This window comes from Lutra lutra, chromosome 17 (assembly GCF_902655055.1).
Source record: "Lutra lutra chromosome 17, mLutLut1.2, whole genome shotgun sequence".
Taxonomy (NCBI): domain Eukaryota; kingdom Metazoa; phylum Chordata; class Mammalia; order Carnivora; family Mustelidae; genus Lutra; species Lutra lutra.
The window spans coordinates 54,056,223-54,080,060 of NC_062294.1; the positions used below are offsets into that span (position 1 = coordinate 54,056,223).

General features: G+C 49.8%; 1 protein-coding gene and 1 long non-coding RNA gene across 2 annotated transcripts; both read left to right on the top strand.

Annotated features, from left to right (window-relative positions):
• Window positions 1–539: 539 nt before the first annotated feature.
• On the top strand, window positions 540–2,386 carry LOC125088929 (uncharacterized). Its single transcript, XR_007123813.1, has 3 exons — window positions 540–625; window positions 1,419–1,502; window positions 2,365–2,386. It is a non-coding gene; the product is annotated as an uncharacterized LOC125088929 (long non-coding RNA).
• A 1,040-nt stretch (window positions 2,387–3,426) lies between these two features.
• On the top strand, window positions 3,427–9,047 carry LOC125088891 (cytoplasmic tRNA 2-thiolation protein 1-like). Its single transcript, XM_047710510.1, is given in 3 exon segments — window positions 3,427–5,608; window positions 7,219–7,550; window positions 7,552–9,047. Coding segments are annotated over 3 exon segments (1,083 nt in total). The 5' UTR covers window positions 3,427–5,100; the 3' UTR covers window positions 7,795–9,047.
• The last annotated feature ends 14,791 nt before the right edge of the window (window positions 9,048–23,838 follow it).

Consider the following 23,838-nt stretch of genomic DNA (forward strand, 5'->3'; position numbering starts at 1 on the left):
AAAAAAAAAAAGAAGAGAGCATGAATTTGAGTCTAGGCCTGTGTGTGTGACTCCAAAGTTCTTTCCATTACCTGGTTGGGAAAATCCTGGGGGACAGGGTGAGCTCAGGAAAGGTTTCCCCCGAGAGGTAGTATTCTGAGGCAGGTCACGAAGGATAAGCAGGCATTTAACCCCCACACCAAGGGAGGGAAAGGCACGCTGGGCAGAGAGAATGGAGGCACAAGAAAGCTCGCTGTGCATAAGTAGCAGCAGTCATGGCACCTCACATCTCTGGAGCTCTTACTCTGGCCCAGGAGCTGCTGTAAGCACTCATCAGGTGCCCCCTCCTCTCGGCCTCAGCACATACTGACATTTTAGGCATGTTAGTTCTTTGCCATCGGGGCTGTGCTATGTTTTAGACGTTTTACCACTGCTGGATGCCAGTAGCCCCCTACCCCACTTGGGACAACCAAAAATGTCTCTGTCGAATGTCCTCTGGGGGTCACAATCATCCCGGGCTGAGAACCACTGCTGTCGTCCTATGAGGGCTGGACTATTATTTCGATGTTACAGGTGAGCAAATGTCAGTCGCCCACAGTTACACAACCAGGATGGTAATCCCAGGATCTGAACCAAGCTGCTTCTGGTGACCACTACGGTAGGGCAAGCTTCCTGCCTGGGCTCTGTGCCCACTGGGGGGCAGGTACCAGCAGGAGACAAGAAAGGAGGGGTGAGGCAGGGACAGCTCAGGTGACAGAGCCCAAGGTGATAGGGCCTCTGACCAAAGTGAGGGCCCGGGGCTGCAGGAGGCCCGAGGCGGCTTGCTCGTTAATATGCAGTGCAAGGGAGGACAGGTCCCGAAGGCTTCCTGGAGGAAGTATGTCCACACGGCTACCTGGATGAGAAACAGGAATTAATGTGGTGAGGAGGGGTGAGGGAGGGAGGGTCTTCAGGAAGAGAGGATGGCATGTGTAAACACACTGGCATTGGGTGGGACCTGCCAGAGCCACAGGAAGCTGAAAAGTCACCAGGGGCCCGGTTGCAAACACCAGGCTGAGGAACTCAACCTTCCCCTGCAAGTGCTGAGCAGCCACAGTCCTCTGCCGTCTCCAGAAGCCTCTGCCACCAGCTTACAGTCTTTTCCACTGGATTATTAATGTGTTGCAACAAACGAAACGTGAAGTGTTTGCAAAGCACCCATGAGGAGCTTCTGCCCAAACCATGCCAGCTTGCTGGTGGATGCGGCCACCGAGGGCTAGAGGGACCGATCCAGTTCTCACCATCACCAATTCCTGCTGCCCCAGGGAAGTGACCTGAGGAACGAGAGCACCCCAGCCCCAAGCACTTACTAAGCACGGAGCCCCGATATTAACACTTTACACAGGTTAACTCACCGACTTCTTTAACCCAACCATGCTATCATCATCTCCACTGGACAGATGAGGACACTCAAGCACAGAAAGTTTTCATCACTTACTCAAGGTCACGCAACTAAGCAAGCAGTGTAGGGCGTCAACTGGCAGGTAGACTTTCACATCCTCTTTCTGTCCCTGACGTCCAGTTTGAGGTAAACCTTTTTTTGCCAATTTCTCAGCTGAAAGTATGTGGGTGGTGTTCCGACCTGCTCAAGTACTTAGTGAAAGAAACTTGCAAAGTAGGAGACTAAAACCAACACGGAAACACCTGAACCTGTGAACCAAATACTAGTTTTTGGGTGAGAAAACCAACGTGCATCACAGCAGAATACCGCTTAGATCAACGTTTCTCACCTTTGGCACTGTTGTTTTGAACCAGATAATTCTTTACAGTGAGACACCAGCCCGTACACACTATGTTTGGAAGCATCCTTGGCCTCTACCTACCAAATACCAGTCACACCCTTCCCCTGCCTCCTTGTTGTGACAACCAAAAACGTCTCCAGAGAGTGCCAAATGTTCTCTGAGGTACAAAACCACGCCCAAACTGGGAACTGACTTACAGACTATCAGTAGGTTGCCTGAGGTTTTCAAACTCTCACCCACTCCTTGCTTTAAAAAGAAAAACTAGGGGGAACCTGGGTGGCTCAGTTGGTTAAGCATCTGCCTTCGGCTCAGGTCATAATCCCAGGGTCCTGGGTTCAAGCCCTGCATTGGGGCTCCCTGCTCGGTGGGAAGCCTGCTTCTCCCTCTCCTACTCCCCCTGCTTGGATTCCCTCTCTTGCTGTCTCTGTCAAATAAAAAAATAAAATCTGTAAAAAAAAAAAAATAAATAAATAAAAGAAAAATTAGGCCTGGTCACCAAAGGAAAGCCATCCCTGGTTATGAAAGCTAAGTGAAAACAATGACAGTTTACTGCTTGGTGAACACTTTCTGTATTACCTCATTTATCTTCACCAATAGTCTAAAGGGCAGATTCTGCTATTACCCCCCCACACACACACCCCCACACACACCACCCCCCCACCCCCCCACCCCCGCTTACAGAGGAGGAATTTGAGATGCTGCCTGGAAATGCAGAGTCCATGCCAACTGCTCAGTAAGTACTGATCTTTCCCCCATGTCCTGGCTTGGAGCACTTGTAGCGTCTGGGTCCCTGCAGCTCCTGACATCTGGTCCCTCCACATCAAGCTTCATCATCCTTATCTCCCCAGCCACGCCTGACACTCCTATGTCCCCCAGGGCAGAACCTGGCACACTGGAAGCCTCAGTCAAACACTAATGTATGAGCCCGATGACCCGGGGTTCAACCCTCTTGACAGTTTCATAAGCTCCAAGGTCCCGCATCACCCTTCATTCACAGTCCTCCCTATTAAGGACTCATGGGGGTTAGAGACAAGAGAATGTTGGAATATAACACGCGGGAAAGGAGGCAATTTGGGGGCTGGAAAGCGACTGAGGGGAGCAGGGTTCTGGCTGACTCTTGAGAGAATGCACCCTAACCCTGGGAGCCTCCCATGTCATGGGTCTCACCTGCCCTCCATCCCGAGCTCTGCCTTCAACCCTGCAAGGCTGGAGGTGCGCGCACTTGTCACTGGGTCACACCGGTGCGTAACTGCTCACCGGTGCGTAACTGCTCACCGGGGTCACGCCCCGACCCGGGCACGCGCCTGGAGAAGCGCAAACCGCTCCTGTCAGCTCCGCGCACGCACAACCCCGCAGCTGCACGGCCGTGGCTCCCACCGCGGGCGCGCACCAACTCTCACTCCCACGGGGGCGCGCGCAGAAGCCCACGCTGTGTCCCGGGCGACGCGGCCAATCCGGGCACCTGCGCGGCGCCCGTGCCGTCTTTCTCCCTTGCTCACCCCTATTCCTTTCTCCTTCCACCCCGACAACTCTCCACCCGCACCTCAAATCCTATCAGACTCTCATAAAGGCTGAAAACCTAAAAGACATCCATTGCGTCTTTACACTAAAGTACACAGCGCGAGATAACGTCTACAAACCACACGCCCCACCTGTTGTTGCGCAGGCGCATACGACGGACGCGCCGGCCGGTCCTGGAGCACTCTGGGAGTCGTGGGCGGAGTGCGTGACGTCACCGCGAGGCTCTCAGGGTGTGGGCCTACTGGGTCTCAGAGCACCAGGCGCTTCGGGCCAAACCGCCCCACCGGCACCTGGGAGTCGTAGGCGGGTAAACCCAAAGCCTTCTGGGAGTCGTAGTCCCTTCACCGCTTCCGCGTTTTCCCGGAGCCTGGACTTTCCTGCGCGGGTTCTACCCACGTGAGTGTTCCCTTCCTCTGCGCGCGGATCCTGGCCCTTTGTCGTACTCCCGTGTAGGATCTGAGGGTCTCCATATTACTCTCCCACGCATTCCGGTAGGCATCCCTGGAGATATGGCTCTTGTCCGTGATCCCCCAACGCATGTCTCTGGCGACCCTCGGGGCTGGAGTGCCTTAAGCAGCTGGTGTCCCTGCTAATCCGCTTTGGACTCTGCCTGTGTTCGGGCTCCTTCTCGTTTCCACCCCCCAACCTAAGGGCGGTCCCTCCTTTATCCTGATTACTACCTAGAGTGATCAGGGCTGGCGTGGGGGGCGTCCGGCAGCCGTGGGAGCCCAGAGGAGGTGCCAGAACCAGCCCAGGGTTCAGGAAGGACTTCCAGAGGAAAGGACCTCAAAATTTACCATGCCCAAACAAAATGACAGATTCTCTGGCCTAAACCTACGCCTCTCACAGTATTTGCCTAGTTTTCCTATTTCCCCCACCTCCTCTCCACGAAATGGTCCCACTATCCTTCCAGTGCTGAAGCCAGAACCCTGAAGTTGTCCGTGCTCTCTGCTTCTCTCACCTACTGCCTCGCTCAACCAAGTCTTGTGTGAGTCGCTCCTAATCTGTTTCCAGAAGAGATCCAGAATCTGACCCCTTCTCTCCACCTCCACTGCCTCTGCTCAGCCCTAGGCCGCATTATTGTTCACCTGGATCATCGCAGGGGCCTCCTTACTGATCTCCCCTCGCCACTCTCCACCCCCTGTTCACACGCAGCAGCCAGAGGGATCTTGTTAAAATATAAATCAGATACTGTCGCTACACAGCTTATAACCGTCCAGTGGTTCCCATCTCCTTCAGGATAAAATCCAACCTCCTCACCCTGCCAGCCTTCAAGCCCTGCTCCTCTTCCCTCCTCAGCCATAACTCACTTTCCAAACAACTGAACCTGAACCTGCCCTTCAGGTCTTTGCATTTGCTATTAAGTCTGTCTGGAACGTTCTTCCCACCCCGATGTAATACCTGACTCCTCATCCTTCTGGCCTCGGCTCAGAGGATAATTCCTCATATTGCTCCTTATATTTGTAAGGTATCTTGGTTATTTACTTGTCAATGGTTTGGCTTGGTGAACTTGGTGCCAGCAACCGACCCTGTTTTGATCAGTGCTGTCCTAGTGCCTTATGCGTGTTAGGTAGATGGGAGGCAATGAATGGTGTCTGTTGGGTGAATGAATAATGAACGCTTAAGCTGAGATTTGAAGGTGTCAAGCTTGCGCAAGTGCTGAGAGAGTAGTCCAGGCAATGGGTGTACTCAGTGCTATCCAGGCCGCCTCCCTAGAGGCAACGACCCCGCAAGCCGGCATCCGCATGTAACCCGCCTCCCCTCTCTCCCTGTCCAGGAGAAGCCAGCTCCTCCCCGCACACCCGGAACCCAGCCCGCGATGCCCGCTCCTCAGTGCTCCTCCTGCCACGCGGCCCGCGCGGCCCTCCGCCGCCCGCGCTCCGGCCAAGCGCTGTGCGGGCCCTGCTTCTGCACCGCCTTCGAGGCCGAGGTGCTGCACACGGTGCTGGCGGGCCGCCTGCTGCCGCCTGGCGCCGTGGTGGCCGTGGGCGCTTCGGGCGGCAAGGACTCCACGGTGCTGGCGCACGTGCTGCGCGAACTAGCGCCGCGCCTGGGCGTCTCGCTGCGCCTGGTGGCGGTGGACGAGGGCATCGGCGGCTACCGGGACGCGGCGCTGGCGGCCGTGCGGCGCCAGGCCGCGCGCTGGGACCTCCCGCTCACCGTCGTGGCCTACGCAGACCTCTTCGGGGGCTGGACGATGGACGCTGTGGCCCGCAGCACGGCCGGCACCGGCCGCAGCCGCGCCTGCTGCACCTTCTGCGGGGTGCTGCGGCGCCGCGCGCTGGAGGAAGGGGCGCGCCTCGTGGGAGCCACGCACATCGTCACGGGTGAGCGCGGGCACTGCAGCCGAGGCGCGAGGGCCGGCACCTAAAGGGGGCTGTGCACGGGCCCGATATCTGGTGGAGGAGATGCTGGGGGTGCCCCGGGTGGAGGATGTCCACGAGGAGAAGCGGATATGCGTGCCCGCTGAAGGCACACGGGCGTAGCACTCGCGGGCCGGGATGGGCGCGGCAAGCTTTCGAGTCCCTGCCGTCACACTGGCAGCTAGAGGGGCGGAGGGGTACTCCCCGGCGCTGTGGTTCCCTGCATTTTAAAAAATGACACACTTTGTGTCCCCCTTCACAATAGGAGGCCAGTGAAGTGGTACCACCCATCAGAAGCCAACTGTATTCTGAAACGCCCCTGTCCTTGAACTGCTTTTCTCTGTTAGCCTCTCCTCTCTGATAACCCTTACCCTCTCCTGGTCATTACTTCCACACGTGATTCTTGACCATTTACTATGTAGCAGATACAAGCTTGGTAGCCCAGAGCAATACCTAGCCTCAGTTACCTCTTCTGTAAAATAGGGTTATTAATATCCAGGTCCCAGGGTTGTTGGGCATTAGATGACTTATGTGTGAGGCGCTTAGACCAGAGACTGGAAAATAGTAGACCTTACGCAAATGTCACACAAGAGTCTCTGTGCCTGCTCTTCTCTCACACACATATTTAAAACCTGAGAAGCTCTACTAAGGAAAATCGCACAGACTTTGCCAGTTTATAGCAGGAACACCCCATGGAAGGAAAAAAGTAGGGGTTAGGAGCATTTCCAGAGTAAGGCAAGACCTGAAGGCCATTCACGTAAGCAGTGGAGGGTGGACAGAGGGTTGGGTTCTGAGCAGAGGAAACAGCTTATGCAAAGGCCCTGAGGAGGGTTAGTATGGCCTATTGGAAAAGCCCTGAGAAGACCAGTGTTTTACTATCTGGATTATACAGACTCACATTTAAGATAACAAGATGCAAATTAGTAGAGATTTAGCTTATGTTTTTTATGGCGATTGTTGTGTAAATCTTTCCTTACCTCCTTCCTGGTCTTTCTAAATTCGGTGATCTGCATTCGCAGAGGCTCAAGGCTCACTTGAGAATCTCCGCTGTTTAATGTCATTTTGACTTCTGTGCAGTGGGAAGCACACTTCTGAGACTGAAATGATATTTGTAGCACAAAGCACTTTTACTACCTTCGTGAAAAGGCAACTAGCACAGGGCCTGGTTGGTAATAAGTAGGTGGCTAATGAGGGCACCCCAAGTTGCTCCCTGGGAGCCTGTGTGTGTTCCCCTCTTGTATTTCATGGTGACCACCTCCAGCCTCCACCAGGCTGGCCCATAGTGCCCAGGGGCCTCCGTGGCCCTGTCTGGCCCCTCCCTGCTGCTCCCCACACCCCTTCTGCATCTCTCTGGGTCCTGGCTGCCGCATAGTGTCTAGGGTGTGAGGTCTCCATGGCCCGGTCACCCACTCTGCCACTTTCCACCTCCCCGTCTCTCTCTGGGTTCTTGGGATGGGGTCTCCATGGCCCGGTCGCACACTCCGAGCCGCTCTCCAGGCCCCTCCCCGTCTGGCTGGGTCACCGCTACCCCACGGTGGCGCCCCTGCCTCACCTGCTCCCCCTCTCTCCCCCAGGCCACAACGCCGACGACATGGCCGAGACCGTGCTCATGAACTTCCTGCGGGGCGACGCGGGGCGGCTGGCCCGGGGCGGGGGCCTGGGCTCGCGGGGCGAGGGGGGCGCCCTGCCACGCTGCCGCCCCCTGCAGCTGGCCTCGCAGAAGGAGGTGGTGCTGTACGCGCACTTCCGCCGCCTCGACTACTTCTCCGAGGAGTGCGTCTACGCGCCCGAGGCCTTCCGCGGCCACGCGCGCGACCTGCTCAAGCTCCTGGAGGCGGCGCGGCCGTCGGCGGCGCTGGACCTGGTGCACTCGGCTGAGCGCCTGGCCCTGGCCCCGGCCGCGCGGGCCCCCGCCCCCCGGCGCCTGCTCCCGCTGCGGGGCGCTGGCCAGCCGCGCGCTCTGCCAGGTCTGCGCCCTCCTGGACGGCCTGCAGCGCGGCCGGCCCCGCCTGGCCATCGGCAAGGGCCGCGGGGGGCGCGACGAGGAGGGGCCGCCAGGGCCGCGGTCCCCGCCGCCCAGCGACCCCGGGTCTGCGCCGGGCCCCGCCGCCGGGGTGTGCGGGGCAGCCTGTAAGGAGCGCAGCGAATAAACCCCCCTCTGCCCAGGGCTGCGGTGTGAGGTTTAGAGGGGGATGGACGGGACCAGCCCGAAGCTGAAGCTGGGACCCCTGGGTCTGAGGGAGAAGGGACTGGGACGGGAACTCTTGGATCTAAAAGAGAAGAGAACTGAACAACTTCCCATTCCCAACCAGTGGGAATTAGGGGGCTGCTTACTTAGTACTCTGCCCAGTTCTGGGCATGCGCAGGATAGTCCCAGCCTTCTTGAGCACCTACTGCGTGTCATGTTTGCCTGTAGGGGGATTTGACTTGACTTGGCAGGTGGTCTCTGGTCATTTCCAGTAACCATGATGCTTATCTCTGAGGGCTGTGAGTACTACCACGCCACAAGGTCTCATTTCATCCAAACCACACACCATCTCATTGGCCTGAGGCCCCCCAACTGCCTGAGGTCACCTAGCTGGAGAAGGACGGAACTGGGGGCTCCCACTCAAATCCGCACCTGGAGCTCAAGATGGTGGACTTGCTCCCCACCCCCACCTGAATCTCTCCTGGGGTTTCTGTGTGATGGGTGAGGAGCAGCTGGGTGGGCCTGGGTCAGTGACCTAACCTCTCTGGTCTTCGATTTCCTCCTCTGAAATGGAATTGCACCCCTCCACCCCCTATCAAAGCACTGTTGTGAGGATTAGAAGTGCTCAACATGTGGTGGTCAACTTCATGGGTCATATTACATTTTGGCCACCAGGGGGCTCTGGGTTTCAGATTTGCTACTCGGTGTTTCCCGGAGGGTGTGAGGCGGGGAGGAGCTTCCTGCATGACCCCTGGGGAGAGAGTTGGCGTTCTCATTCCCCCTCCAAGTTCTGCTGGCTTGGTCGCTTATCAGGAATGTCGTCCCTTTGCCATCTTCCTTCTCAAATCCTCCAGGGGACTTCTAGAAGCCTTCCTGACTCTCTCTTCTTACCTGCCAGCTCGGGACATAGAGCTCTTCCCAAATCCCAGCTCCTGGGGCCCGCCTTCATGTGTGGCCACCCACACTCTGGTTCTTGTTCTCCCTAACTGGAGTGAGGTTTGAGGGCAGATCTCCTGCCCCACCAGATAACCAGCATCATTTATTCAGTATGTATGGAATCCCTAATGTGTGCAGGGACATTTCTAGACATTGTTGAAAAAACAACAACAAACAAAACCCTCTCGCTCAGGGCTCCTGGCTGGCTTGGTCGGTGGAGCATGCAGTTCTCAATATTGGGGTCGTGAGTTCGAGCCCCACATTGGGTGTAGAGATCACGAAAAATAAATAAATAAATAAATAAATAAACTTAAAAAAAAAAAAAAAAACCGTCTCACTCATGGAGCTTCCAGTATTGGGAGAGAGGGACACTAGACAAATCCGGAAGCCTGATGAAGGCTGCTATGAATAACAAAGCAGCAGAAGGGGGAGGGGTGTGGGGCAGGTGCTGTATCAGTTCAGGAGGTCAGGGTTTGAGAAAGTGACTTCAACGGAGACCGAAATAAAGCAAGAAAGGTTTCTAGCTATGTCGGAGTATCTCGGGTCTGAACAACACTGCCGCTGAGACCAACTGAAAAGAAAAAATGGATCTATAACAAAGCAATCTCTTTGAAGACATCAGAGAGGTACCAAGGGGGCCAGGATCCCACAGAATAGGCTCATTTTTGCTGCAGGGACTCGTTTCTGCTGAGGAACGGGCAGAAAGCATGGGCTAAGAGGCTGGGGATCGGAGTGGAGCTTTCAACATTGTGATGGGACAGGAGACAGTATTGGAGTCCGGGACTAGTGGGTGGGGACTCGAGGGGCCAGAATCAGGGGTGAAGGGATGAGCATTGAGGTCAGCCAGACACTGTGTTCATATGTTCTCCTGGAGGGTTTCATGGAACTGGGGTAATAAATTGGATGCTCAGGGTCTCGTACAAAATAGAGGCCTGGTAAGCACCTGTTAGCACCCAAATAAGGTCACAAATTAGAAGTAAGGGTCACCTAGGGGTGCCTGTGTGGCTCAGTGGGTTAAGCCTCTGCCTTCGTCTCAGGTCATGATCTCAGGGTCCTGGCATGGAGCCCTACATTGGGCTCTCTGCTTGGCGGGTAGCCTGCTTCTCCCTCTTTCTCTGCCTGCCTCTCTGTCTGTGATCTCTCTGTTAAATAAATAAATAAAATATTAAAAAGAAGAAGAAGAAGAAGTAGGGTCACCTAGAAGTAGACCCACCCACAAAAACACCAGAACCTAGCTTCAAACACACTCAATCCCAGACCAGTGAAGAAGGTCCCTACTTTGCTTGCCAGAAAGCAGAAGCAGGGGTAGCCCTAGCCGCTGAGCCTATTTACCCTTATATTGATTAAAATTGAATTTAGAGGGAGGGAGTCAAGATGGCAGAGAAGTAGCAGCTGGGACTACTTCAGGTAGCAGGAGATCACCTAGCTAGCTTATCTAAAGATTGCAAACATCTACAAATCCAACGGGAGATTGAAGAGAAGAAGAACAGCAATTCTAGAAACAGAAAATCAACCACTTTCTGCAAGGTAGGACTGGCGGAGAAGTGAATCCAAAGCGACAGGAAGATAGACCGCGGGGGGAGGGGCCGGCTCCCGGCGAGGGGCGGAGCAACGGAGCACAAAATCGGGACTTTTAAAAGTCTGTTCCGCTGAGGGACATTGCTCCAGAGGCTTAACTGGGGTGAAGCCCAGGCGGGGTCAGCGCGGCCTCAGGTCCCGCAGGGTCGCAGAAGGATCGGGGGTGTCTGAGTGTCGCAGAGCTTACCAGTATTAGAACGGGGAAGCCGGCTACAGAGACAGAGCCGAGGAGTGACTCTCAGCTCGGGGTTGCCTTGAACTGGTCGCAGGCTCGGTCAGCTCGGAGCGCGGCCGGAGGCCAGGGTGGCGGGAGTCATTGGGCGCTGTTCTCTGAGGGCGCACTGAGGAGTGGGGCCCCGGGCTCTCGGCTCCTCCAGGCCGGACACCGGGAGGCCGCCATCTTCATTCCCGCCCTCCGGACTCTACGGAAAGCGCTCAGGGAACAAAAGCTCCCGAAAGCAAACCCGAGCGGATTACTCAGCGCGGCCCGGGTAAGGGCGGTACAACTCCGCCTGGGGCAAAGACGCTTGAGAATCACTACAACAGGCCCCTCCCCCAGAAGATCAACGGGAAACCCAGCCAGGACCAAGTTCACCTACCAAGGAGTGCAGTTTCAATACCAAGGAGAGCGGCGGAATTCCAGAGGAGGAGAAAGCAAAGCACGGAACTCATGGCTTTCTCCCCATGATTCTTTAGCCTTGCAGTTAATTTAATTTTTTTTTCTTTTTCAATTTTTTTTTCTCTTCTTCTGCTAAATTTTTTTAACTTTTACCGTTTTCTTTTTTTAACGTTTTTAAAATAGTTTATCTAATATATATATATTTTTTTTCCTTTTTATATTTTTTCTTTATTGGCTTTCTTTTTTTATTTTATTTATTTTTTTTCTTTCTGAACCCCTTTTTATCCCATTTCTCCCCCCTCACGATTTGGGATCTCTTCTGATTTGGCTAAAGCATATTTTCCTGGGGTTGTCGCCACCCTTTTAGTATTTTACTTGCTCCTTCATATACTCTTATCTGGACAAAATGACAAGGCGGAAAAATTCACAACAAAAAAAAGAACAAGAAGCAGTACCAAAGGCTAGGGACCTAATCAATACAGACATTGGTAATATGTCAGATATAGAGTTCAGAATGACGATTCTCAAGGTTCTAGCCGGGCTTGAAAAAGGCATGGAAGATATTAAAGCAACCCTCTCGGGAGATATAAAAGCCCTTTCTGGAGAAATAAAAGAACTAAAATCTAACCAAGTTGAAATCAAAAAAGCTATTAATGAGGTGCAATCAAAAATGGAGGCTCTCCCTGCTAGGATAAATGAGGCAGAAGAAAGAATTAGCGATATAGAAGACCAAATGACACAGAATAAAGAAGCTGAGCAAAAGAGGGACAAACAGCTACTGGACCACGAGGGGAGAATTCGAGAGATAAGTGACACCATAAGACGAAACAACATTAGAATAATTGGGATTCCAGAAGAAGAGGAAACGGAGAGGGGAGCAGAAGGTATGTTGGAGAGAATTATTGGAGAGAATTTCCCCAATATGGCAAAGGGAACAAGCGTCAAAATCCAGGAGGTTCAGAGAACCCCCCTCAAAATCAATTAAGAATAGGTCCACACCCCGTCACCTAATAGTAAAATTTACAAGTCTTAGTGACAAAGAAAAGATCCTGAAAGCAGCCCGGGAAAAGAAATCTGTAACGTACAATGGTAAAAATATTAGATTGGCAGCAGACTTATCCACAGAGACCTGGCAGGCCAGAAAGAGCTGGCATGATATATTCAGAGCACTAAATGAGAAAAACATGCAGCCAAGAATACTATATCCAGCTAGGCTATCATTGAAAATAGAAGGAGAGATTAAAAGCTTCCAGGACAAACAAAAACTGAAAGAATTTGCAAATACCAAACCAGCTCTACAGAAAATATTGAAAGGGGTCCTCTAAGCAAAGAGAGACCCTAAAAGTAATAGATCAGAAAGAAACAGAGACAATATACAATAACAGTCACCTTACAGGCAATACAATGGCACTAAATTCATATCTCTCAATACTTACCCTGAATGTTAATGGGCTAAATGCCCCAATCAAAAGACACAGGGTATCAGAATGGATCAAAAAACAAAACCCATCTATATGTTGCCTACAAGAAACTCATCTTAAACCCGAAGACACCTCCAGGTTTAAAGAGAGGGGGTGGAAAAGAATTTACCATGCTAATGGACATCAGAAGAAAGCAGGAGTGGCAATCCTTATATCCAATCAATTAGATTTTAAGCCAAAGACTATAATAAGAGATGAGGAAGGACACTATATCATACTCAAAGGAACTGTCCAACAAGAAGATGTAACAATTTTAAATACCTATGCCCGTAACGTGGGAGCAGCCAACTATATAAACCAATTAATAACAAAATCAAAGAAACACATCGACAATAATACAATAATAGTAGGGGATTTTAACACTCCCCTCACTGAAATGGACAGATCATCCAAGCAAAAGATCAACAAGGAAATCAAGGCCTTAAATGACACACTGGACCAGATGGACATCACAGATATATTCAGAACATTTCATCCCAAAGCAACAGAATACACATTCTTCTCTAGTGCACATGGAACATTCTCCAGAATAGATCACATTCTTGGTCCTAAATCAAGTCTCAACCAGTATCAAAAGATTGGGATCATTCCCTGCATATTTTCAGACCACAATGCTCTGAAGCTAGAACTCAATAACAAGAGGAAATTTTGAAAGAACACAAAAACATGGAGACTAAACAGCATCCTTCTAAAGAATGAATGGGTCAACCAGGATATCAAAGAAGAATTGAAAAAATTTATGGAAACAAATGATAATGAAAACACAACGGTTCAGAATCTGTGGGACACAACAAAGGCAGTCCTGAGAGGAAAATATATAGCGGTACAAGTCTTTCTCAAGAAACAAGAAAGGTCTCAGGTACACAACCTAACCCTACACCTAAAGGAGCTGGAGAAAGAACAAGAAAGAAACCCTAAACCCAGCAGGAGAAGAGAAATCATAAAGATCAGAGCAGAAATCAATGAAATAGAAACCAAAAAAAAAAAAAAAAACAATAGACCAAATCAACGAAACTAGGAGCTGGTTCTTTGAAAGAATTAATAAGATTGATAAACCCCTGGCCAGACTTATCAAAAAGAAAAGAGAAAGGACCCAAATAAATAAAATCATGAATGAAAGAGGAGAGATCACAACGAACACCAAAGAAATACAGACAATTATAAGAACATATTATGAGCAACTCTACGCCAACAAATTTGACAATCTGGAAGAAATGGATGCATTCCTAGAGACATATAAACTACCACAACTGAACCAGGAAGAAATAGAAAGCCTGAACAGACCCATAACCAGTAAGGAGATTGAAACAGTCATCAAAAATCTCCAAACAAACAAAAGCCCAGGGCCAGATGGCTTCCCGGGGGAATTCTACCAAACATTTAAAGAAGAACTAATTCCTATTCTCCTGAAACTGTTCCTAAAAATAGAAATAGAAGGAAAACTTCCAAACTCATTTTATGAGGCCAGCATCACCTTGATCCCAAAACCAGACAAGGATCCCATCAAAAAAGAGAACTACAGACCAATATCCTTGATGAACACAGATGCAAAAATTCTCGCCAAAATACTAGCCAATAGGATTCAACAGTACATTAAAAGGATTATTCACCACGACCAAGTGGGATTTATTCCAGGGCTGCAAGGTTGGTTCAACATCCGCAAATCAATCAATGTGATACAACACATTAATAAAAGAAAGAACAAGAACCATATGATACTCTCCATAGATGCTGAAAAAGCGTTTGACAAAGTACAGCACCCCTTCCTGATCAAAACTCTTCAAAGTGTAGGGATAGACGGCACATACCTCAATATTATCAAAGCCATCTATGAAAAACCCACCGCAAATATCATTCTCAATGGAGAAAAACTGAAAGCTTTTCCGCTAAGGTCAGGAACACGGCAGGGATGTCCGTTATCACCACTGCTATTCAACATAGTACTAGAGGTCCTAGCCTCAGCAATCAGACAACAAAAGGAAATTAAAGGCATCCAAATCGGCAAAGAAGAAGTCAAACTACCTCTCTTTGCAGATGATATGATACTATATGTGGAAAACCCAAAAGACTCCACTCCAAAACTGCTAGAACTTGTACAGGAATTCAGTCAAGTGTCAGGATATAAAATCAATGCACAGAAATCAGTTGCATTTCTCTACACCAACAACAAGACAGAAGAAAGAGAAATTAAGGAGTCCATCCCATTTACAATTGCACCTAAAACTATAAAATACCTAGGAATAAACCTAACCAAAGAGACTAAGAATCTATACACAGAAAACTATAAAGTACTCATGAAAGAAATTGAGGAAGACACAAAGAAATGGAAAAATGTTCCATGCTCCTGGATTGGAAGAATAAATATTGTGAAAATGTCTATGTTACCTAAAGCAATCTACACATTTAATGCAATTCCTATCAAAGTACCATCCATTTTTTTCAAAGAAATGGAACAAATAATCCTAAAATTTATATGGAACCAGAAAACACCTCGAATAGCCAAAGGAATATTGAAAAAGAAAGCCAAATTTGGTGGCATCACAATTCCGGACTTCAAGCTCTATTACAAAGCTGTCATCATCAAGACAGCATGGTACTGGCACAAAAACAGACACATAGATCAATGGAACAGAATAGAGAGCCCAGAAATAGACCCTCAACTCTATGGTCAACTCATCTTCGACAAAGCAGGAAAGAATGTCCAATGGAAAAAAGACAGCCTCTTCAATAAATGGTGTTGGGAAAATTGAACAACCACATGCAGAAAAATGAAATTGGATCATTTCCTTACACCACACATGAAAATAGACTCAAAATGGATGAAGGATCTCAATGTGAGAAAGGAATCCATCAAAATCCTTGAGGAGAACACAGGCAGCAACCTCTTCGACCTCAGCCACAGCAACATCTTCCTAGGAACATCACCAAAGGCAAGGGAAGCAAGGGTAAAAATGAACTATTGGGACTTTATCAAGATCAAAAGCTTTTGCACAGCAAAGGAAACAGTGAACAAAACCAAAAGACAACTGACAGAATGGGAGAAGATATTTGCAAATGACATATCAGATAAAGGGCTAGTGTCCAAAATCTATAAAGAACTTAGCAAACTCAACACCCAAAGAACAAATAATCCAATCAAGAAATGGGCAGAGGACATGAACAGACATTTCTGCAAAGAAGACATCCAGATGGCCAACAGACACATGAAAAAGTGCTCCATATCACTCGACATCAGGGAAATACAAATCAAAACCACAATGAGATATCACCTCACACTAGTCAGAATGGCTAAAATTAACAAGTCAGGAAATGACAGATGCTGGCGAGGATGTGGAGAAAGGGGAACCCTCCTACACTGTTGGTGGGAATGCGAGCTGGTGCAACCACTCTGGAAAACAGCATGGAGGTTCCTCAAAATGTTGAAAATAGAACTACCCTATGACCCAGCAATTGCACTGCTGGGTATTTACCCTAAAGATACAAACGTAGTGATCCGAAGGGGCACGTGCACCCGAATGTTTATAGCAGCAATGTCTACAATAGCTAAACTATGGAAAGAACCTAGATGTCCATCAACAGACGAATGGATAAAGAAGACGTGGTATATACACAATGGAATACTATGCAGCCATCAAAAGAAATGAAATCTTGCCATTTGCGACGACGTGGATGGAACTAGAGGGTATCATGCTTAGCGAAATAAGTCAATCGGAGAAAGACAACTATCATATGATCTCCCTGATATGACGGAGAGGAGATGCAACATGGGGGGTTAAGGGGGTAGGAGAAGAATAAATGAAACAAGATGGGATTGGGAGGGAGACAAACCATAAGTGACTCTTAATCTCACGAAACAAACTGAGGGTTGATGGGGGAGGGGGGTTGGGGGGGGTGGGGTTATGGATACTGGGGAGGGTATGTGCTATGGTAAGTGCTGTGAAGTGTGTAAACCTGGCGATTCGCAGACCTGTACCCCTGGGGATAAAAATATATGTTTATAAAAAATAAAATTTAAAAATTGAATTTAGGGGCTCTTGGTTTCAGCTCAGGTCATGATCTCAGGGTCCTGGGATGGAGCCTCATGTAGGGCTCCGTTCTCAGCAGGGAGTCTGCTTCCCTTCTCTCTCTCTCTCCCTCTGATTCTCTCCCCACTTATGTGCACTGGGAGAGGGTCTCTCTCTCTTTCTCTCTCTCTGAAATAAATCTTTTAAAAATTTTTATTTAATTCAAAACACAGTTCTTTGGTTACACTAAACCCATGTCAAGTGCTCCACAGACACACACGGCCGGTGGCTGCCATACAAAACCATGCAGACACATTCCCATTGTCACAGAACCTTCCCCTTTGCAGAGCTGTTCTAGAGACTTCTACAATCCAGGGGGGAAAGATACCCACCCAAGCCTCAGGAAATCTCTGCAATTTTCATACAAAATACCTGACTTTCAGTTTAAAAATCTGCCAGGGGAAAGGACAAAATGATGGCATACGGAGAGAAAAACAGCATAGACATGACCACGGGTGATCTTGATGGAGAAGTTTTAGGCATGGACTGGAACCATTATCACCATGCTTAAGAAAATAGACAATAAAATGGAAAATTTCATTGTTGAGTCGGATTTCATTTTTAAAAACGCCAGACAGGATCAAATCACCAATACGAGACTTAACGCTCCTAATGTAAACAAGTATAAAACTGTATGTAGCGTGTGGGGCGGTTCACTGTCTCACTCCCCGTGCAGGCTGTCTTCCCTGATGACCAACACCAGCCTCAAGCCCACTACCACCCACCTGGCCAGGTGCCCACAGAGGCAACGGCTGCTCAGAGAACTTTCTGGAAGCTCCCGCTTTGGGCTCCCATGTTGGCAGCTGCACATTCTCTGTAAACTCTGACATGTCCCCTCCCCCCACATGCACCTGTACTTCAGGAGAGCTACGGAACGATGATGCTCTCTCTTTCCCCTCCTGCCCCCTCTGGGACCCTTCTCCCCAGTGACGACCAGGGAGGAGAAAGCTGAGCTCTTTTCACTGCAGAACAGGTGTAACCTGTCACGGGGCCCCTCCCCTCGCACTCCCCACTCAGGTTGCTTCATCCCAAGTTCATTCCGCCCCCCCACCTCAGAATATGGATGCGGGGTGTCCCTGTCCACTCGGATTCTTGGACCACTCTCTCAGAGCAGGAGCATCTGGGGGCCAGGACTTACCTGAAACTGAATCTTTCCTGCATTCTGGCTCTTAGCCCAGACTTGGTCAGACACGAAGCCTCCAGAAAGCAAGGCTGAACCCAGGCTCATCTGCAGGGATCCCTAGGGCCCACCCACCACTAGAACTGACATCTGGGGCCCTGGCTCCGGCCCCAGACTTGCCTGTGATGTTTGCAGGTTTATGGTGTCGATATGAACTCAGGAACTGTGTGTGGCTCATTCTTGGGTTTCCCTGGGGCCCTACAAGTCACTCATCTTCAGAATGAGTCCTAACCTCAGCATTTCCTTTAGCTCCATGAGGCCTCCTCTGTGGTACTTACTGGATCTTCCTTCCTTACCCACCACTGTTTCCCCGATCTCGAGGCCTGACTGAGACCTGAATATTTACCTTTCATATAAAGTGAAGGAAAACTTAGAATTTATCTCTGTGACCCACCAGCTCCAAACATAAGATCTCAGCCTGGCTTCTGATGCTTTATTCCTTCAACGGAGCTGAATCAGAACTCGCCATGGCACCAGGCACAGAGCAGGATTACAAATCATGCTGTCATCGAGTTCCTTGGCGCTACAAGGAAGGGATTAAAAGCAGGAGCAGGGACACCTGGGTAGCTCAGTTGGTTAAGCGTCTGCCTTCAGCTCAGGTCATGATCCCTGGGTCCTGGGATGAAGTCCCACATCAGGATCCCTGCTCAGCAGGGAGCCTTCTTCTCCCTCTGCCTACTGCTCCCCCTGCTTGTGCTCTCTATGACAAATAAATAAAATCTTTTTTAAAAAAGCACAAGCAAATATCAACACATGGAAAGTGAGGGGAAGAAGGGGAGGAATGGGACCCAGAGAAGGTTTTCTGGAGGGCGTGAAGGCAGAGTCAGCCCTGGGGGGCAAGGCATCCCGTGTTCTGTGAGAAGTGCATTTTGTCTATGACGTTAACTAAGCCCCCAGGATGAGGAGGTTCTCAGAGGAAGAGGGGACGCTTGGCCAGTACCTCAGCCCCTAGGACAGAATATCACACCAGTCCCATTCCCCAGCCCTCCTGTCTGCATCTGAGGCAGCTCAGGGATCTGCCTCCAGGGGGCGCTCCACCTACAATGCCAGACCTGGAGACCTCCCCGCCCAAGGGTTGGCGCTGTCCGTGGTTCTGGAGCAAAGCTGGGTGAGTTCAGGAACCCCAACTCTGCCAAGGACCCCAATCCACAGGCACAAGTTCCCGAGCTCTAGGCCAGCAGGGCACCTAAGTCGGAGCGGTTTCCGAAAGGCTGGGTCCCTCCTGGCAAGGAGGAGCCAGAAGAAGTGGTGGGAGTGGGCTGGGCTCATCTCTGTGCTTTTCCCTTCAGCCCTCTTGTTGCCCTAACATTCTTTGGACCTCGTGGTGCAAGCCTGGTGAAGAGACAAGGAGGAACAAGGTCTTCTGTGAGGTTCCAGATTATGCTCATGCTGCTGGCCTTTGACCCAGACTATTTTTTTAAAGATTTTATTTATTTATTTGAGAGAGAAAGAGAGAGAACATGCCCACGACAGCAGAGGAGAGCAGCAGAGGGAGAGGGAGAAGCAGGCTCCCCGCTGAGCAGGGAGTCTGACAGGGGACTTGATCCCAGGACCCCAGAATCATGCCCTGAGCTGAAGGCAGATGCTTAATGACTGAGCCACCCAGGCATCCTGGACCACACTTACTAGCAAGTCTGTGCCCAGATCTTCCCTCAAGTAGAGGATAGGAAAGAGGTGGGTGTTCACTGGAGCTCCTCCTGTGCCAGGCTCAGGACTGTGCCTTTCTGCACATTGCCCCAATGAACCTTCACGACCACCCCTAGAGAGGACTGGCTAACAATTCCCATCTGGCAGAGTGGGAAATGAGACTCGAAGTGGTAAGCAACCATCACAGGGTCTCACATCATTGATGAATATTTGGAGGCTGGACTCGTGACCCACACATGCTTGAGGCCATAGAGAGGGATACCTTAATGCGTGGCACTCTGGTCCCAGAAAAGGAGATGATGCACAGTGGGAAGCTGTCTTATTTGTAAGGGATAGGACTTATCTTATCAGATAAGGACTATCTGACAGTAGTCCAGGACTGATGGCAGCCACAGACCGCAGGAGAGACCTCCATAGGAGGAGGCGTCTAAAGGAATCAACATCATGTCTCTAAGGAGCAGCCCCTATGCCATCTTCCAACTGGTCCAGGAGACTCTGCTGCTAATGAACATGCAACATGCTCATGAATATTAACAGTGGATTTCACTTTGCATTTGCAACCGAATGTCCCTAGAAGAGGAAGTTCCCCAGAGAACTTCGTATCTTAGGGAAGCTACCAAGCTTATCAGGCCACCACTAAGAATTAAGATCTCAGTGTGACCTACAGAGAGGGTAGTTTTTAGGCCAGCTATGGAGAAGCAGGGGACTGGGGAAGAAGCTGTGCTGCTGCCCCTCGGAACAATTTGTTAAACTGTAACCCCTGGAGGATTTCACTAGTTGCCAAGCACATGTAGATATGGCCTTAAGAAATACATATACTGGGACACCTGGGTGGCTCAGTTGGTTGGACGACTGCCTTTGGCTCAGGTCATGATCCCGGAGTGCTGGGATCGAGTCCCGCATCGGGCTCCCAGCTCCACGGGGAGTCTGCTTCTCTCTCTGACCTTCTCCTCGCTCGTGCTCTCTCTCACTGTCTCTCTCTCTCTAAAATAAATAAATAATATCTTAAAAAAAAAAAAAAGAAATACATATACTGGCAACAGGTCTTTGGGGAGAAGGACGATATACGACCGTGAAGCTGGGCAGCTGGGGATGCCCCGGCTCGCTCAGGGCGGGAGGCAGCCCCTTCACAGAAGCCGAGCACACGGGAACACCCCGTCAGCTCAGGGTGGAACCAAAACCGCCTGCTTCCCTTTTCCGTGATCGCTCCTTTCTCTTCCCAGAAGCACCCGTTGTTAGTTAGATGAGTCCTTTGAATGTGCTTGGTTAACTATAAACTTTGTCCTCCTCCTCACTTGTCCACAAGCCGAGACTAACATCTGACCTTCATCGGTCCTTCTGTTGGCTATTGTTTCTATCTAATAAAAGTGAGACTGTGGTGTTGCTCGTGGCAGCAGTCTTTTCGATGGTTGTCCCCTGCTCCCGATCTCTTGCAGCTGACTTGTTTGTGCCTAATTCTTCTCCCGTCGCCGGCTGGAAGCGGCAAAGCTGGGCATGAGCAGGAAGAATGTGCGGGAATTTGTTTAAAAAAAAAAAAAAAAAACCTCTGGGACACCTGCCTGGCTCAGTTTGTGGAACATGCAGCTCCTGATCTCAGGTTTGTGAGTTTGATCTCCAGTTTGGGTGTAGAGATTACATAAAAATAAAAACTTAAGAAAAAAAAAAAAAACCCTCCTATCATCTTCTACCTGTCAGAATGGCTAAAATCAAAAACATGAGAGGGCGCCTGGCTGGCTCAGTCAGAAAAGCATGTGAGTTTGAGCCCCATGTTGGCTTTAGAGATAACTAAAACAAAATAAACTTTCCCCCCAGAGGTTTTATTTATTTACTTGAGAGACAGAGAGAGAGAGAATGAGCAAGGAGGAAAGGGAGAAGCAGGCTCCCCCCCTGAACAGGAAGCCTGATTCGGGGCTCTATCCCAGGACCCCAGGGACAAGACAGGACAGGACAACCTGAGCCAAAGACAGAGGCTTAACCGACTGAGCCATCGAAGTGCTCCCAAAACAAAATAAACTAAAACAAAACAAAACCAAAACCAAGAAACAACAAGTGTTGGAGAGGCTGTGGAGAAAAAGGAACCCTCCTGCACTGTTGGTAGGAATACAAGCTGATGCAGCCACTGTGCAGAACAGTTTGGAGTTTCCTCAAAAAGTTAAAAATAGAACTACCGTAGTATCCGTAATCGCACTGAGTATTTACCCCAAGAATACAAAAACACTAATTCCAAAAGGTATATGTTTTGGAATACCTACATTTACTGCAGCATTATTTACATTATAATAATTTGGCTATTATTTACAATAGCCAAATTATGGAAGCAGCCAAAGTGTCCACTGGTAGGTGAATGGATAAAGAAGATATGGGATATTAGCCATAATCTTCTAATAATCTTCCAATAATATTCCAATACAGTGGAATATTAGTGTAAGGTCCTATTCAGCCAGAGCAGCCCCACCCTGGTTGAACTGCCATTTTGCTGTAAAGCTTAAATTGACACCCCCCACCCCCACACCCCCACACCCCCACCCCCGCCAGGGGAACTTATTTAAAAGCAAGTCTGGGAAACCAGTCCCAGGTAACAAAGTCCAAGTACAAGGGTGGGTCAGGCCAGGTGGAGGTATTCAATCAGTGGGGGCGCATATTGTCTCCTAGCTACCAAGGAGTATGGGCCCCCACCCTTTGGGAGTCTTTTGGCACCAATCCTAACCAAGGTGTGATAGGCTGGTTCAAATGTCTACTAGGGTAAATTGTAATTCAATTGGTCACCTAGCATCACTGTGGAGTTTCCTGTGGGTGTTACAATCTCATTGGCCACTTGTGTGTGGCCAGGCCCAACCACATGGCCTTTGCTCTATAAAAGTTAGCCTGGAAAGCAGGGAGGGGCCCGAGAGGCGGCCCGACCAGTTTGTTTGACGGTCGGAATGATTCCTGATGCTTGGCGTGAAATAAAGCTTTGCTTGACCTTCGCTTTGTATCAGTCTCGCTCCTTTAATCACGGACCCATTATTGGGGTACCCAATTTTGGGGGGACCCAACATTAGCCATACACAGGAATGAAATCTTGCCTTTTGCAACAACATGTATAGAATTGGAAAGTACAAGGCTAAGTGAAATAAGTCAGGGAAAGACAATTGCCATATGATTTCACTTGTATGTGAAATTTGAGAAACAAAACAAATGAAGAAAGAAAAAAGAGACAAACCAACAGACTCTTAACTATGGAGAACTGAAGGGAGTGGCGTTAGGTGGGGGGATGGGTGAAATAGGAGAAGGGGATTAAGAGTACGTGTACCATGATGAGCCCTGAGTAATGTACAGAACTGCTGAATCACTGTACTGTACAGCTGAAACTAACATGACATTAACTATACTGGGATTTAAAAAAATAGTGTCATTTAGGCCAAATCCCAAACTGGGACTTAACACAAAACCTAACTGCAGTTTCAGTCTCCTATCATCAGGGCTCAGGAGTGCAGGAGCAGCTGGCTCCAGGAGTCCCAGACAGATGGGTTCAGCCACTCCAAAGGTAGAGACACAAGCGGTGGTAAAACAAGGCAGGAATTTACTCCAGGAAGGCCAACACGGGGACCACAGTGGACTAACGTCTCCAAGACTGTCTTCAGAGTGCTGAAAATCTTCCTAAGTTTATATGAGGAAAATGTGGACGGCGCTGGGGTGGCTCAGTCGGTTAAGTGTCCGACGTGATTTCAGCTCAGGTTATGATCTCAGCTCAGGTTATGATCTCAGGGTTGTCTGATTGAGCCCCACATCGGGCTCCACGCTCAGCACAGAGTCAGCTTGAGATTCTCTCTCTCTCTGCCCCTCCCTCCCCATTCCCATCCCTTGCACACACTCGTGCTCTCTCTCTCTTAAAAAAAAAAAAAAAGAAAGAAAGAAAGGGGAACCTGGGTGGGTCAGTTGTTAGGCATCTGCCTTCCGCTCAGATCATGATCCCAACATCCTGGGATCGAGCCCCACGTCAGACTCCCTGCTCGGCGGGGACCCTGCTTCTCCCTCTCCAGTTCCCCCTGCTTATGTTCCCGCTCTTGCTTTGTCTCTGTCAGATAAAATCTTTTAAAAATACAAAAAAAAAATTAAAAAGAAAAGAAAGTACGTGAGGAAGAGCAGTGGGGACATGCTGTTAGGCAGGATAGGTCTGGTAGATGGTTGTCTTGGGATCAGACCTACTGGGTCTCGCTGGCTTAAGGCAGTGCTTATTGGTTGAGGGGGTATTTTCACTTCCCATCGCGGATGCTCCCCCCTCCTCCAAGGTCTCTTTTTTTTTTTAAGATTTTATTTATTTATTTGTCAGAGAGAGAGAGGGAGAGAGAGTGAGCACAGGCAGACAGAATGGCTGGCAGAGGCAGAGGGAGAAGCAGGCTCCCCGATGAGCAAGGAGCCCGATGCGGGACTCGATCCCAGGACGCCAGGATCATGACCTGAGCCAAAGGCAGCTGCCCAACCAACTGAGCCACCCAGGCATCCCCAAGGTCTCTTGCCT